General features: G+C 43.2%; 1 protein-coding gene across 1 annotated transcript in view; it reads left to right on the forward strand.

Annotated features, from left to right (window-relative positions):
* Nucleotides 1-17,826, forward strand: part of TDRD1 (tudor domain containing 1) — a 102,849-nt gene that overhangs the window by 62,788 nt on the left and 22,235 nt on the right. Inside the window, exons 13-17 of the mRNA XM_054982860.1 lie at nt 2,628-2,798; nt 4,074-4,328; nt 6,346-6,468; nt 8,342-8,452; nt 16,844-17,014. Coding sequence (XP_054838835.1) covers nt 2,628-2,798; nt 4,074-4,328; nt 6,346-6,468; nt 8,342-8,452; nt 16,844-17,014 — 831 coding nt within the window. The remainder of the gene's footprint in view (nt 1-2,627; nt 2,799-4,073; nt 4,329-6,345; nt 6,469-8,341; nt 8,453-16,843; nt 17,015-17,826) is intronic.

The following is a 17,826-nucleotide window of genomic DNA, read 5'->3' on the forward strand; positions in this document are numbered from 1 at the left end:
TTTCTGAGGAGTCATGGTTTTCTGATAAATCTCAGCAAGTGCTCTCTGGAACTCATCTGGGACTCATCTTGAACACCCAAATGGATCGACTCTTCCTTCTCAAGGAAAAGGTCGACAAGACCAAACAGCTAGTCATGTCCAAGATCATTACTAATGAACCTTACCAAGCGCCTAGGCCTGCTGGTAGTTGAGACAGAAGCCATATACTGAGGCTGGTTCCATCTATGATCTCTACAGTCGTTCATGAGACTTCTACAACTTCAGATAGCACAACAGATGGTCTTGAAGTTACAGGTTCCCCTAAAGGTCAAGGAAAGTGTACAGTGGTGGACCATCAACTCCAACCTACAACAAGGCAAGAGTTTCCTGATTCCCCAACAGTTCCAACCAATTTTTACAGATGCCAGCCAGTCAGGATGAGGAGTAACTCTGAGGACCAGATAGCTCACAAACGTCCTAGTGTGAACAGACAAAATAGCAGCCAAAACCTATGTCAACAAGTAGGGAGGTTCCAGATCCTCTCAATTGCAATTGGAAGCAAATGAAATAATCAGCTGGGCAGAGAGTCACCTACTTTCAATTCAAGCCAAACATGCCAGAGGTACAGTCAACACACAGGTGGGCTGGCTGAGCAGGGAGTCCCTTCATCCAGTAGAATGAGTACTCAAGAGGGAGACATTCCTACAAATATCAGCACACTTTCGGACACCAACACTGGACTTATTTGGCTCTCATCTCAACCACCAGTTACCCAGATTCTTCTCAAGGTACTTTAAAACATGAGCAGAGGGCACGGACACCTTGACCTCCCAATGGCCTAGAGGATTACTGTATGCCTTCTTATCAATATCGATAATACCTAAACTTCTACGGAAAGTGTTGGAACAAGAAGCAATAATTCTCATAGCCCCATGGTGGCTGAGAATACTTTGGTTTTTGACAAATCAAGTGATGGCCAGCATGCCTCCATTACAACTACCAACACAATTGGATTGCTTCACGAAGGACCCATATGACACCCACATCCAGAGTGGCTGTCACCACATGGAGATTGAATGGGAGTCCTTCCACAAGAAAGGATATCCCCCAGAAATCATCAACGTTCTTCTAGCATCTTGGAATAAATCTACAATCAAAATATACAACTCTTCCTGGAAGGCATTTATACACTGGACCAGACAGAAGAAGCTGTCTTCTGTCTGGTCCAGCTCCTTTAAATCTTACAAAATCAAAAAGAGTCCGGTAGCACCTTTAAGACTAACCAATTTTATTGTAGCATAAGCTTTCAAGAATCACAGTTCTCTTCGTCAGATGCATGGAGGGCAAAAAGAGAAACTGGTCAGATATAGAGGAGGAGAGGGGGGGCGGGGTAGATGCAAACATCTCCTTATGATATGCAGATGCAAACAGCTCCTTCTGATGTGGAGATCAGTTTGCTTCTGTAAAGGTTCAGAGGACTTAGCCGTGTTAGTCTGTAGTAGCAAAATCAAAAAGAGTCCAGCAGCACCTCCAAGACCAACCAATTCCACTGCAGCACCAGCCTTCGAGAACCACAGCTCTCCCCGCCAGATGCATCTGACATGGAGAACTGTGATCCCCGAAAGCCCACACCAGGTGCCACTGGACTCCCCCTGACCCCGCCTCTGTAAAGGAAATCAGTTACCTGTGATAATGAGATAACTATTCATAGTCCCTATTGAATATTGAATGTCCCTATTGAATATTGAATAGGGACTATGAATGCGCAACACCACTGTTTTTCACAGTGTAACTTTCTGCTTCTTCAGTGGGCTTGCCTGGGCTTGGAGTGGCTTTGGGAGCTGACTGACTCGCAGCCTGCTCCCTGGCCTCCCCCCCTCCCCCCGGTGCAGGGGCTTTCACCGCACTTATGCCTCCATCCAGCCACCAATCCTGGCAACTGCCAGCAGGCTGTGGTTGTGCGCCTCACCTGGCCACTGGTGGGGGTTACAGCCACATAAGTTCGAGTTATGACGGCTTTTGTTGTCCTGCAGGGCAGTATATAAATCAAATGTTATTATAATATTATTATTATGCCGCTTCATCCACTCTCTGAGCGCTTTCCGCACCCCTCTCAGAGCTGTTAGTTGCTTTTTACTGGTCAGTGTTTGCTATTATATCAAATTCCCCCGAAAAAAACTGTGCCAGTTTCCAAAAAAAGTAGAGATAATCAAAGTTATTTTATTTTAAAGGAATGATTTTACAGTCATAACTTTCACAAAGTTCATTAGACAACATTGATAAGTTGGTTTTGTCTTATTGTGCATCTTTACTTTTTTATCATAGTATTCCTGAACAAGCAGCAAGTTTGAAATATACTGAGTAAACTTAATAAGCTAATTTTATGGTACCTTTCATATGCGTTTCTGTTTTTTTCCTTTCATTACATTAAACTACATTATGTTGGACCAATTTTTAGTGCACCATTGGCTTACTGCATGATGCTCAAAACTTTAGTTACATATGCATTGTGTTCTGCTTGACTAATATTAGATCATGCTTTGGTGCAAATAGTTTGTGTTACTGCAATAAAAAGTGGCTTATAGAGTTGAGTTGTTAGTAAAGATGATTAATAAACTATAGACCTTACTTGTATTTTTATTTTACAGAAGACAATCAGTGGTATCGTGCATCTGTTTTGTCTTATCCATCTGAGAAAACAGTTCTGGTGGGTTATGTAGATTTTGGAAATTTTGAAGTCCTTCAGTTAAGTAGACTTCGCCCAATAACGCCCAACTTAATGGAATTACCAATGCAAGCTATGAAGTGCACACTAGCAGGTATGAGAGAGAATGAATATCCATAAAAAAAATTGGTAGTCCTGCACATCTCACCTGGATTTGTGATTTATTGTCATTTGTATGGACTGTGTGTAGTCTCACTCAAGGGAGAACCCCATTTCTTTAGATCGCAAAAAGGGGTTGGCTTCTTAAATGTCTGTGATTTTATTCCACTTTTCAGACAAATTTGGCTTCCTAACTGGGTCACAGAAATCAAAAACCCGTATGAATTATAATTAAAATCCACTAAGAACATTTATTGAAGAGTAGATTTTTAGCTAAATTGGATGTAAGGGTGATGGAGGGAGTGTTTGCCTGTTGAGTCCCTTCTTTCTGAGGTTCACATTGATGGTTGCTAGAAGTTGGAGGCAATATCTCACTGCAAAACTAACCAGCCACCAGCAAATCTACAAACTTTGTAGGTGAAAGCCAGAAAAATCCCTTAATGATTAACTTTCCATCATCGAGTCATGTCTGTTTCTAGTGTTAGCTAAAAATCATGTGGTTAAAATTTACTTTTTTAAAAACGGAATGTACAAGTGACATATTAAAAAGAACCACAAGCAGATAATATACACTTAGCTGGATAAAACCCTGAACTAGTATAATTAAATTAAAGGCAGCAGTAGAAATTAGCTTCTTTGAGTTCCCACTGGGGAGAAAAACAGGAGTATCAAATGAATGAATGAATGAATGAATGAATGAATGAATGAATGAATGAATGAATGAATGAATGTGAACTTTCTAATAAACCTTCCATTAAAGATTTTTTAAAGAGAGGTACGATCTGAACAAAATCATGTTTTAATCTGAGGGCAAGATAGGGCAGCGAAAGAAGTTGAGCAAACTTCTCTGACGTGAGGAAAAAGCCCTGCCTCAAGTCTTAGCACATCAAACTATTGAGAAAGTGTGGCTGTGGAATGAGGAAGCATCTGAAAACTTAAAGGAACAGAGAAACATACAGAGAAGATTCCTGAGATATATAGAGCTCAGTTGTTAAGGGCTTCAAATGTATTCCGTCACATCTTGATTTGGGGTTCAGAAACTAACAGGAAGCTAAGCTAAGATGGGGATTAGTTACCCACTTTGAATCATATGTCATTAGCCATGACTTCCAGACTTAGGATTTCATGGTGACATGCTGTACTTTGTGCATATAAAAATCTGCATGTGATCTAAATATTGGGAAAACACAGTGTTCATTTGTATAAGGATAATGTTCAATATGTACTGTTCAGCCGTGAAAGAGCATGATGTTGTTTTCCTATTTTTAAGGTGTGAAGCCAGTATCTGAAACCTGGTCGACAGAAGCAACTTCTTTAATGAAATCATTGATACAAAATAAAGTGGTCACCATAACAGTAATTGATAAAAATGAGAACACTCTGGCAGTAGAACTTACAGATACATCAGTGACTTCAATGATAAATGTGTGTAATAGCCTATTAGAGTCTGGTTGTGCAGTTAAAGTAGATGCCACTGTTGTAACAATGCTTGAAAGAAGCACTGGCATATTGCAAGAGGTAAATGGTAAGTGAAAAATTGTTCATCATTGTTATTCTGTGAAAACTGCAGCAGGGGTCGCCATAAGTCAGCTACGACTTGATGGCATTTTCTACCATCACTATTCTTTTTGCATCTTAAAATCTACTGTGTTAATCAGCTGTTTTATATAATACATATATATGAATTCCAATTTAAGTCAGTTATAAAAATATAATTTGAGAATGCTCTTTAAGGGAATAGTATCCCATTTTTTGAACTTTGCAAGGTTAATTTCAGCTTGTGGAAAGTTTGCAAGCAGCAGAGAGTTTAAAGGCTGCCAATTTACCAGTGTAAAGTCTGGCAATTTGCCAATGTACTAGCTCTAGCCATGTGTGTCATTAAGAGAAAAGGAAAAGGTCTTTGGGGGTATTTTTGATGAAATTTATATAGCAGGCTGAGAGCCCAGATCCAAATCCTCACAGGGTCCCCTCTGTCCTCTTCCAGAGGCTCCGACAGACAGGCAGCCAGTTCGTTATATGCCCCCCCCCCAGCTACAGCCCAGGGCTATTGGGGAAAAGGGAACTCAGAGGTATTTTCCTTATATATACATGCTGCCACCTTTTAGACTAGCCCCATCTAACGTGACCAGATTGTGCGGGTGTGTTAGATATTTCCCCTCAGCTAACCATCTCAAGCCAGTCAGGGTTAAACAAAACAAAAACAAACTTTATTTGCACAATGGAACATGGGAGTGAACAGATTTAAAGCTAATAAACAAACAGAGAATGTTTCAAGGTATCAAAACAAATTAACGACCAGCTTTGCCTCCTCTAGCAGCTCCCAAGATTCTCCTTTTCCCTCCAATAGACTGTAACTCTCATTGGCTCAGCATTCTACCTGTTCCCATTGGCTGTCTCTCAGGAGAGACGGAGCTGGAGCCTGCCCTGTCTTTCACAGTCCCCTTCAGCCAAATAGGTTGTTTGTCTTAATCTCTGAAGTCCTACATATGGGTCTGTGCTGAGGTAGCTTTGAGACATTCTAGATCATTCATCAAAGAGGTCTGTGCCGCATCAGCATAAGTATAGTGTGCCGATCATGTGAAGTGATGGTATCACTTTACTCTGTTCTGATTAGACCTCATTTGGAGTACTGTGTTCAATTTTGGGCACCGCAGTTGAAGAAAGGTGTTGGCTAGCTGGAATGTGCCCAGTGTAGGGCTACAAAGATGATGAAGGGTCTAGAGATGAAGACCTCTGAGGAAGGGTTGAAGCGGTTAGGTGTGCTTAACCTGAAGAGGAGACAACTGAGAGGTGATATAATAGCCATCTTCAAGTATTTGACGGGCTATCACATAGAGAGTGGAGCAGAGGGTCAGACCTGAATCTGGAGGTTAAAATTAAACCAAAAGAGTTCTTGACTAAACATTCGGAAGAACTTCCTGAAGGTTAGAGCAGTTCCTCAGTGAATTTGACTTCCTTATGAGGCAATGGGCTTTCTTTGGAGGTTTTTAAAGCAGAGGTTAGCTGGCTGGCTGACAGCAATGCTGATTTTGTGACTAAGTTATGAACTGAGACAGATTGTGAGAGAGAGGGCAGGAAGGGATGAACCAGTGCTCAGCTCTCTTGGTCCTTATTATGTGCTCAGGGTAATGCTGATCGCTGCTTTGGGGTCAGGAAGGAATTTTTCTCCGAGCCAGATTGGCCAGGGATCCTGGAGGTTTTTTGCCTTCCTCTGGGCACTGAGCAGGGGTCACTGGGGGAGGGTAAGTAGCTGTGAATTCCCTGCATTGTCCAGAGGGTTGGACTACATAGCCCTTGGGTCCATTCCAGCTCTGTTTCTATGCTACTAATATTGTGCATAGGGGATTTTACATTTTTTTAATTTTAACTGCACCTAGATTAAAATTCTGCCATAAAGCTTTCTTTTGGAATTTGGCTTAAGGTTTGCAGATTCCTTAATTAAATGGATTGAGATTCAGGTACAGGATGATCTGTGTAGCACCAGAATAACAGAATGAACATAACAATGGACTTTGCATGCTTTTTTGTTTTTTCCCCTATAGATCAAAAGCTGGACAAAGTTGATTGGGCCTGGGTCACATTAACACCTAAGCAGGTGGTAAATGTCACGGTGTGTATGCTGTACAGCCCCAGAGAGTTCTATTGCCAGATATTAAACGACAATGGTACATTTTATTTTGTGATTTTTTTTTTGTTCCTCCTTCTATGCTGGAATTGCATTTACAAAATCCATGACACCACTTCAGCCATGCCTTTAACTGAAGTCTGTCAGTAGTCATGCCTAGCCAGTTGATTGAAGTTATGACTGAGCTGGAAACCTAACTGGTATCCATAGTTTTTGTTTTAGTCATACATCCATTTATGCAAATAATGGATTTGGACCAGAATACTGCTGACTTGTTATGGAGTGTATACTTTTCTCTAGAGGAAAATTGAAAGATTGTTTGAATGATCCTATTTGTTACATTAAAAATGGGAATTATTTAGTTATTTAACATATTTATATTCCACTTTGATAGAGAGCTGCTCGAGGCAATTTGTAATAAAAACAATAAAACACATATGTTAAACATAGCAATTAAGGAATAAGTTAGGGCATAAACACAGCATAACATACACATTGGGCAGCCTAAAATGATACAGACAACAGTTCTCAGCATAGAAGCAGACCGTAAAAGAGAGAAAGGGAATCAGATAAAGTTGAATCAGAGTCAAATTCCTGGACTACTCGGCAGTGTGACCAGCATCCACGTGAGACTCAGGACTGAACTAAACATGACATCTGCACACAACTTGCATGGACCTTGGCAGTCCCCATGGAAGTCCATTTCAGAACACTGTAGGTGTCTGATCTAGATTGTGACCATGGCATGGGGGTGAGGTGCTTCAGGCTCCCCCTCCCTTAACTGTTTTACTAAGCTGAAAAAAGCCCTGGGGGCTGTTACCCAGGCTGCACATACATTACTACCAGGAGAGGGAGCAGGAAAAGCACACCAAAGCTGTTCATGCTCTGGGAATGGTGGGGGGAGGTAATAAATCCCACCCCCACTAGTGCCACAGCCCCAATCTGAATAAATTCTGCTGTGCTTCGGAATGGAGTTTGTAGAGGGATCTTGCATAGACAGTGGTACTGTCAGTTCCCAAGGTACTGACTTGGGCCCTTTTCACACTGCTTACGTTCACTCTCAACGACGCGGAAGATCGCGCTAAAAACGCGGAACATTATGTTTTCTCGCGCGAGAAAACACAATCTTCCGTGGTTTTAGCGCGATCTTCCGCGTCGTTGCGAGTGAAGGTAAGCAGTGTGAAAAGGGCCCTGGTAGACATCGTGTGAAATTCAGCCCTCAGTTCTGACATTTAATGCAGGTTCTGTGCAAAAGTAACCTAGGCACTTGGAGTATTATCTGAATTACTTCTGAGAGCCCAGAAATTTCTTTGTGTCTGGACTGAATAGGCGTTCTTGGTAATTATGGAACCATCTCTCTGGTATTGGGGTAGGGTTTCCCCCCCTAGTTATGGCAGTCTCTGCAGATGCTGGAAGGGTGTATGTATGAGGTAAACAATATAGACAGTTCCCTATTTACTCCACGAGATATGCTTCATCAACCTTAAATGGAACAAAACTGCAGGGATTTACCTTAGCCCTATTAAAAAAAATGAAGTAAATAAATCATATAAAGGAAGGCTTAAAGTAGAAGAAGGCTGTAGGTAACTAGAGTTACGGAAACTAACAGTAGTTAGCCAGCAGGCTTTTTCTGCTTTGTAGCTGTGTATTTATGAATAATTTTCATTTGGTTTTAATGTTAACTTTTATATTTTAAGTAAAATGCATTTTATAGTAATCTTATTTATATGCATGTAATTATATTTGTATTCTATTTTTCTGTTTTTTAATGGTTTTGGATTGTGAAGGCCTATGGCCATATACAATAAATTCAAAGTACTCTCTCAAAGTACTGTTCTGTTTAAAATTTTGATACCCATATACTAGCGCAAATGAAGGGATAAGAATTTTGTGTTCTAATCTTATTATTACAGACTTGAAGGCTCTAGAAGAACTTAATACAGCCTTAGCAAAACACTGCCAGAAAACAGCTCCTGCTGTTTCTAAACTTGCAAAAGGAGAGCCATGCTGTGCTCATTTCTCTGGTAAGTAGGCTTGCCTCCTGTTCTTTCCTGGACATACCATAACAGCATGCTACTTGCTGAGACTTTGGGGTGCAGCTACAGCACTCAGCTGTGTAATAAACTCTGTATGAAGTCACACATTTTTTCTGGATTGTGCATGCAAAAGAGTGCACTACAATATTGTAATGTTGTATAGATCTGTGGTGTGACCTCATTTGGAATGCTGTGTACAGTTTTGATGGCTCTGTCCCCCAAAATGATACTCCAGATGATTAACAAAGGTGATTAAGATTGCTGAAGCATTTAACTTCTGAGGGAATGCAAAAGAACCTAGGGCTTTTCAGTTTAGAAAAAAGGTTAAAGAGGGGGCATGATAAAAATTTATAAAATTATTAATGGGGTGGAGAAAATGGATAACACTAGAACTTGGAGGCTCCCAATGAACTTGATGAACAATAGATTGACAGTGGACAAAAGGAAACACTGCCATACTCAGTGAGTATGAATGATGGAAGTCACTGCCAGTGCATATAATGATGACCACAACCATAGGTGGCTTTAAAAGGGGACAGATATATTGAGGGTAGGTCCATCAGTGGCTACTAACCATGGTAACAAAAAAGAAACTTCCACATTTAGAAGTAATAAACCTCTGAATTACCTAGGAAACATCATCGAGGGAAGGCCTTGGACTGTACATTCTATATATTGGCCCTCCAGGGTGACTGGTTGGCCGTTGGCTGTAACAGGATGCTTGTCTAGATGGACCGCCTGTCTGATCCAGCAATAAAAATTGTCTCTCTCTCTCAACCCAACAATTTAATTTGCCTTGGTAAATCATTGAGATCATGTTGGTTGTTTGCTTTTATAAAGTTTCTTTGGTAGATGGATTCCTAACTGCAAATTCTTGAATATAGTTCTGTTAAAGCAGCAATAAAATAGTCCCAAAATGACCACTTCTGCAGTGTTAAGAGTAGTAACAGGTAGAATGTACGTTGCATCTTCGTCTTTCTTGTGCAGTCCCACATGGGACTGCGCAGGTCAGCTGCGGTGTGGCAATTTTCTGCCGGATCGTGCACATCTAGAGGGGAGACACCCTTTCCTTCAGTTCTCTTTTCACTGTAGTTGGAAGAGGTTCTTCTGCCAGCAGTCAATTTCTTCTTTCCTTTGTTCAGTTCTAGAATACTACTGCCCTCCATTACCTAAATAAGCCAAGGGGGCATGGCTTCCCTCAAACTCTTCAAAGAAGCCTTAAAACTTTGGGACTGGGCGATCCACAACTATATGTCCTTATAGGCTATTCATGTCTTGGGCACAGAGAACTGCAGGGCAGATAGGTTCAGCATAGTTCTCCTAGCACACCACAAGTGGGCCCTATCAGAAAAATGTATCCTACCAATTTTTCATGTATGGGGATTTCCCAGGGTAGATCTGTTCACCATGATAGTCAGTGCCAAAGCATTTTGCTCCTAGCAGAGAATGACCCCAATTTATTTGGGGATGCCTTCCAAGTTCCCTGGACAGAAGGTCAGTTCCGTCTTCCCGCCCACCCCACTGATACCTAGGGTTCTGTGCAGGGTCAGGCAGTACATGGCACACTGCATAGTTGTCGCTCCCTTCTGGTCCTATCAGGAATGTTTTCCAACTTCTGGCCATGGCACAGGGCAGATACATTCATCTCCCTCCCATGCCAGACCTTCATGGGGAGTAGGCTCAAACTCATGGCATGGTTGCTGTACTTGGAAACTCTCCCCAGAGTTGCAAGATACAATCCTTAATGCAAGAGAGAACTCTGCCTGTAGGTTCCATGGCCTTAAATGGACAACGTTTTCCTCTTGGATACTAGAGAATCTGCTTTCTCGTGCTCTTTAGCATTGATTTTTGAGTATCTTATCCCTGGCCAAGGGAGTTCTGTCATTCCATTAAGGTCCACCTAGCAGCTATATCTACATTCCATGAGTCAATTGATGCAAGACGGCTTTCTCATGCTACGCATCTAAACAGTTTCTGAATGTCAGGCTATGGATAACAGGCTATGGCAGATAGACCCCTGTACCATTACAGCAAGAATCCAGTTTCTTGGTTGAAAGGTTTTATTCAGGAATCACATCATTTCCACAGATATGTCCATGGGATTACTCAGGAACAAGGTAAGCAACACTAAGCAGTAACAGCAGTTTGACAGGAATAGTCAAGACGTGTGAAAATCATTCTATTATAGAGCACAATTACTCCTTTCCCCCTCCCAGTAGTAAAACATAACTTTTGGCACAAACCAGTCCTGGGAAATTCTCACATATTTTACCTATCAAGTCTAGACACTAAGAAGGCATGAGATTAAAGTTGAAACATAGTAATTCATGGAAGCGAGCAGTGTACAAGGTCAGAAGCACTGAGAGCTTCAAAGTGTTAGATAAGACACCTGTAGCTTCAGAGAGCCTGTGAAAGCAAGTTCTCCCTCTGAGGTGGAGGTCATCTTGGGTGTTTCCGACCAATCAGGGAGGCAGGAATTTACATATTTTTCTCTTTCCCTGTTGGTGCATGGGTCACCCTTCCCTCAGTTCTTTCCTGCCTCCAGGGAGAGCAGTAGTAGTAGCGCTCCGAGCTGCTTCTTAGGCCAATTTCCATTTTCAATTCCAGCCACCTTCTCAATTTCTCTGATCTCCCCTCCTCCTTTACCTATACCTTTCTTGCCTGATTCTTTCTCGAGCTCAATGGATTCCAATGTGAGCTTCTTGGAAGAGGAGGAGGAAGCAGTGCTTCCAGTCGCCGCTGCGGCAGCAAATCGCCCGCCATCCAGGGCCGCCCTGCCTTCAAGTTGGGAGCTGGCTCCCGGCAACGATACAGCTCTGGAGCCATGCATGCCTGCCAAGAGGGCAAAGAAGACGGCTTCAGAGGCAACAACAGCAGCGCGGTTCTGCAAAGACACTGAGCACGGTCCTCCAAAGCAGACGAGTAAAAAGGCAGGAAAGAGCAGTGGCAGATGCGCCATTTCCTGTGCGGGCCAAGTTGTTGGGCTGTCCAACCTCCCAGCGGGAGGCCTTCCTTCAGCCCTGCCAGACTCAGAAAAGGAGCCACTGAGTCCAGAGACAAGGCCCACAGGAGGGGTAACATACAACCCGGGGGGGGGTTGTATGGGGGGGGGCCTCAGCAGACTGATTTGCAGTAATCAAGGGTTTTCACCAAGGTCCTCATCAACCCTATTGTGCAGCTCAGAGAAAAGGGAATACACATCCACCCATATCTAGATGACCGAAGGCCAGCCCACGAGAGAAGGTGAGCCAGGACACATTGACAGCGATTCATTTCCTGCGCCTACATGGCTTCCAGATAAACCTGAAGAAATGCTCCCTTCTGCCCACCCAGACGATACAACACCTAGGCGTGATAGTGGACACCATGAAGTGTTGCATCTTCCTTTCCAAAGACAAGATTCAGAGGACCAAGAGTCTAATCGGATCAGTAATCCGAAGCAGGGCAACTTCTTTTATGACTCTGTCCAAGCTCATGGGCACCCTCACGTGAATTGCGAAAGCCATACATTGGGGTTGGCTTCACTCTCAGCCCCTCCTGTCTTTCCTGAGGCCTTACCAGTTCCTCATCATGACAATCGCAGACTTAATGATACAAGTACCCAGGAAGGTTAGAGAATCTCTTATGATGGTCCAGGGACAAGAACCTGAATCAAGGCAAGAGTTTCCTGATCCCCCAAGTGATCCAAATATTCATGGATGCAAGCCTCTCGGGCTGGGTCGGGGGGCATCCCTAGAGGGATGAACCGTCCAAGGCCTCTGGTTCCAAGAAGAGTCGACCTTGCCAATCAATCTCCTCAAGCTGAGGGCGATCAGACTGGCCTTGATGGAATTCTCAGACAGGATCATAGGGAGAGACATCCTCATCCATACAGACAACACGTCTGCAAAGGCTTATATCAACAAGCAAGCGGGGACTCGTTCATCTGCTCTGCTCAAGGAAGCAACCAAAATCTTGTATTGGGAAGAGTCTCACCTGACATCAATCGGAGCAGAGCACATCAGGTGCTTGGACAACATCCAAGCGGATTGGCTGAGCAGGCAGTCTATCCTCCCGAGAGAATGGTCCCTGAAGAGGGACATGTTTCAGATTATAACACTTCAGCCTGCCGAGCTTGGACCCATTTGTGTCCCACCGAAATCAGTTACCACGATTCCTGTCCAGGTACTACCATCCTCGAGCCGAAGGCACAGACACTTTCATGTTGCAGTGGCCTCAGGGTCTCCTGTATGCCTTCCCTCCCATTCCCATCCTTCCCAAGCTTCTGAGGAAGATAGTAGAGCAGCGAGCCCTTGTCATCGTGGTGGCCCCCTGGTGGCTGAGAATGCCAAAGTTCTCAACACTTCAAAGATTTACAATAGAACCTCCTCTATCTATTCAGCCAATTCCGGACCTCCTGTCATAGGATCCCATATGGCATCCTCATCCAGAGCGATTATGTTTGACTGCCTGGAAGTTGAGCGAAGTTCTTTAACCAATCTGGGATACCTTCCGGGAGTAGTTAACATAATGATGGCTTCCAGGAAGGGATCAACCATTAAAATCTACAACACATCTTGGAAAGCATTCGTTAGATGGGCCAGAAGGAAGAAGAAAGATCCTCTTCATCCATCGTTGAGTATGGTCTTATTCTTCTTACAGGACGGACTAGGCTCTAGTTTGAAACCAGCTACCTTAAGGAGACAAGTTGCGGCCTTGACTTCTGTTCTACCTGTCACAGACGGTTTGAAGTTGTCTAGTCACCCTCATATTCAACGTTTCTTAAAAGGAGCATCCTTGCTAAGCTAACCAGTGATACATTGTTTCCCAACCTGGAAACTTAATGTGGTTCTCAAGGCGTTAACCAAGCCTCCTTTCAAACCCGTGAAGGAAATTCCACTGAAGTGGTTGAAATTCAAAACCCTTTTCTTAGTGGCCATAACCTCGGCAAGACAGATTTCAGAGATCAACGCGTTATCACTGAAACCCCACCTTTGTGTGTTCCATTGGTCGGAAAATGTCCCCTGTAGCTATAAGTCGGAGTATTAGATCCTGTATCGCGGAGGCATAGAAAGCGTCTAACAAGGAGATTCCGGAGGGAATTACGGCTCTTTCCAAAAGAAATGCAGCAACCAACGCGGCTTTCAGAAATCAAGGTTCCATAGAAGAAGTATGCAAAGCTGCCACCTGGTCATCGGTGACTACCTTCGAACAACATTATAAGTTGGACTTGTACGACTCAGCAGACGCCACCTTTGGGAGATGTGTGTTGCAGCACATAGTCCAAGACGAAGACCGTGTCCCACCCAAGGGGATATAACTGCTTTTGGGAGCATCCAAGATGTCCTCCACTTCAGAGGGAGAACGGACCTTTGGAAACTTACCGTGAAGGGTCCTCCTTCTCTTGAGGATCGGAGGACATCTTGCCCTCCCAGGTTCTTCGTCTTCCTTCTCTTTCTGTTCTTACTGTTGACTTTACTGCAAGTGTTTGTTCTCTCGTGTTTTTCTCCTTCTGCATTAGTGTTGTTTATTCAATTGGGAAGTTAGAGTACTGCTTCTTGGAGTCATCCAAACTGAGGGAAGGCTGACGCACAGACCAACAGGAAGGAGAAAAATATGTAAATTCCTGCCTCCCTGATTGAATGGTGGGAAACACCCAAGATGTCCTCCAATCCTCAGAGGAGAAGGACCCTTCACAGTAAGTTTCCAAAGGTTCCTTTTGGTATTAGCAATATGACATCAGGGTACAGCAACAGCAATGGTTCAGAATATCAGGTCAGCATTAGACAGTGGCATGGATGTACTCAGTTCCACATTGGAGCCTATCTTTGGCTCTAGTCAGACTCATGCTTTCACCATTTAGACAAATGACATTCTTGTCCTATGAAGTTACTGTTATTGAAAGTGAGTTTACTACTGGCAATTACGTCCACCAGAAGGGTTTGGGAACTGACAGCACTTGTGGATCCTCCATACACCCAGTTCTTCTAAGACAAGGTAGTGCTTCACACTAGCCTTGAGTTTTTGCCCAATATACTGTCAGAATTCCACCCATCCCAGGCCATCACCTTACCAGTGTTTTTTTTCTGTTCCCTTATCGGAATCAGAGAAGGCGTACACAAGCTAGATGTCTATAGAGCTTTATTGTTTTATTTAGAGAGAACAAAAAGACTGTTTGTCTGTTACATGGGACCTCTGTTACCAGAACTGCTATTTTAAGGGGAAATTAGCAAGCAGTTTGGCTTAAGTTAGTGCAGATCTTTACCAATGTATACTAGAGTCCAACTTCCAGATTGCTCACGCGATAAAGAGGCGACGACTAATCAATACAAAACGCGCTTACTAAGATGTTGCATAAGCCTGAAATAACACAAACATACAAGAGACATACAAGGGCTAAGAAATAAAGATTAGAAAAACAGCCGTTTGCATTTGCAGGTACTCACTTGAGGTTGATGGAATGGGATGATACTTCACCTGATCACGGCGAGAAGCAGAAATGTTAGCAGTGAAGCAGGGCGATACCTAATACCTGCACTAGATAACGTGGAGTGACAGTCGGGGTCGGGAGAGGAATGGCGTGCACCTAATGGGAGGCAGAACCTGCTTAAGTACCCAAAAATGTACCCTGAGGCGGGGGCCTTCCAAGTGGTTCTCAGGAGGTGAAACAAAATCTTGATGGCTTTATGACTACGGCTAATGGGCCACTTTAGGGTCTGAATGTATGATTGTGACACCTTAGGAAGAGGGGACAAAGGATGGGAGGGAGTGCCGGGCGGGTTAATCGGATCTGTCAGGAAGCTGGAGTTGTCTTGATGGGATCTGCATGGAATGCGATGGCGGTATCAGTATGCATCCATTAGGTGTTCTGGACAGTTGGCACGTAGTTCCTGTCTTCCAGCAATATGCATATTGGGGCGAGGTTGGATTCTGTGAAAGTGACAGGAGCCTGGTCTTGGAATGGCAGCCTCACAGCAAACTGTCCATGGTGACTCTTTGCTGCCTGGGAACATGGCTTCTCCCCTGGCACTCATCGTGGGCTGGCTAGCAGGCCAGTGGCCGTCCTGTGAGGAGCTCCCCATGGGAGCTGACCAGGGGGTGCCTGGCCAGGCTCGCGGAGGATCCTCCCAGATGGCACTGTGCTGCTAGTGGCATGGTTCTGGGCCCAGGTGGGATTCGTGTCCAAGGAGGCAAGAAACAGGTGTTGGTGACACAGTCCATAACAGCAGAGAGGCAGGAGGCAGGCATGGGCAATGCTGCCCCAACAGAGTTCTTGGCAGAGTCTTAGAACAATGGAGCAGGAAGCTGGCATAGTCCACAGCAAACTCATAACGGGGGGGTGGTCACTGACAGCACCTCGTAAGGGGCACCTGGCATCTGCCCAGTCACTCTCTAGATGGATAGAAGCTACTATAAGACTTTCATATAAACAAGCCAATGTTGCATGCCCTGTGGCAAGACACATTCAACCAGAGCTTAAGTCTCCTCAGTCACCTTCATATGTGCGAGTTTTGCCAAGCAGCGAAATGACCTTCAAGTGACACCTTCGTGAAGCACTATTCAGTGGATACCAATTCCAGACGAGAATGGGCTGTGGGAACAGGAGTCCTATACTCATTATTCAATTGACAGACTGACCCCCTCCACAGTAAGTAACGTTCTGTTCTCCCATGTGGGACTGTACAAGAAGAGACGAAAATGAAAACGGTTGCACTTACCTGTAATTGTTGTTCACCGAGTGTCTTCTGTGCAGGCACACATCTCTCCTTGCTCTGCTGAGAGTTTTGTTAATTGGTACAAATTACTGAGGGTAAGGATAGGTGTCTCTTCTCTAGGCACGCGCAATCAGGTGGGAAATTGCCATGCATGTGCAGAGGGGAGGAGATAACCCCCCCTATAGGACTTTAAAGCTTGAAACCTTTCACTGCGGCTGGCCTATACCTGCATAGTCCCATTTGTACCTGCACAGAAGACACTCAATGAACAACAGTTACAGGTAAATGCAGCCATGTTTTCACCATTCTGTGTAGAACATTAGTATGTTACTTGCATTATTATAAATTAATTTTAGCTTCTATTTTAAAATGAATTCACTGTGAAATGGAATAGCATGTATTTATTTACTTGTTTATATTTTGATTCTCTCTGAGTAGTAGGAACAGTATAATATGTAAAACGCACAATGCAATAAAGTGGATTATAAAATTAGATGATGTACTAAAAATTGTATAATATATACAGTAAAGCTCGATTGTTAAACGGAAGAACAATGCAACAAAAATGTATCCATCGTTTTTCTGTACACCTAACAGCAGTGAAGCGAAAAGTCTACAATTTCCAGGTCTGGTGAGAGTAAATAATCTGTACACTGAATGTATAATTTTTGTGTGTTAATTTTAGGTGATGGTAGATGGTATCGTGCTTTGGTAGAAGAGCCCACTTCAGATGAAGCCTTTAAAGTTCAGTTTGTGGATTATGGAAACAACGAAGTAGTTACTCTGGATAAACTCAGACAGATTTCATCTGCGTTTTTGAAACTTCCATTTCAAGCAATCAGATGTTGGTTGTCAGGTGAAAGTTCACATTTTTCAATAATGAAAGGATCAAATGACCAATAAGATAGAAGGCAAAATGTAAATAATCATCTTTGGTCTTCAGATTGAGAGAGAATTTTATGTTGAAAGAGCTTAAACTTAAAAAGCTAACTTCACTGTTAAATCAAATTTCCAAACTGAAAATAATTATTATTTATCTTCTCTCATTCTACATTACCCTTTAAGAGAACAGTTGTTGGGAAACATTCAAGTGTCAGCAAAATGCTAGATTAGTATAGAGAAAACATCAGTGCTGGAGGCAAGAAATGAGCCAAACTAGATGTTAATTTTTTCACAAGTTCACTACAGGGATTTGGAGCCATACTGCTGGTGCAAGTCTTTGTGATTTTAGCTGCTGAAAAGGGCATGGGAAAGGTGGAACCTTTCCTCACGCTGATGTCCTGATCAGAATTGGGCCTATTTGTGCTTTTTACACGAGTTACCACAGGGACTTAGAGCTGCAGTACGGCTGCAAGTCTCCATGGCAAACTGTTGAAAAAAGTAATATCTACTTTGGCTGTTACATAAATACATTCATTCGTTCTTCACTACCTGCTTGAGTGGTCTTTGCTTCCAGGAATTAGAGGTCAGTGCACTGAGCCGTACTGTTCAGTTGTATCCTGTTCTATGGCATTTTGTCGCTAAATGAAATAATTAAAATAGATAATACAATATAGTGGTAATTTAACAGTTGTAAGATTGCAGTTTGTATTATTGCTCTGATTAATTACAATATAATTCATTCTCATACTCTCTAACACACATGTGCATGCACACACACACACACAC

The sequence above is a fragment of the Eublepharis macularius genome, chromosome 6 (genome assembly GCF_028583425.1).
Source record: "Eublepharis macularius isolate TG4126 chromosome 6, MPM_Emac_v1.0, whole genome shotgun sequence".
Classification (NCBI taxonomy): Eukaryota; Metazoa; Chordata; class Lepidosauria; order Squamata; family Eublepharidae; genus Eublepharis; species Eublepharis macularius.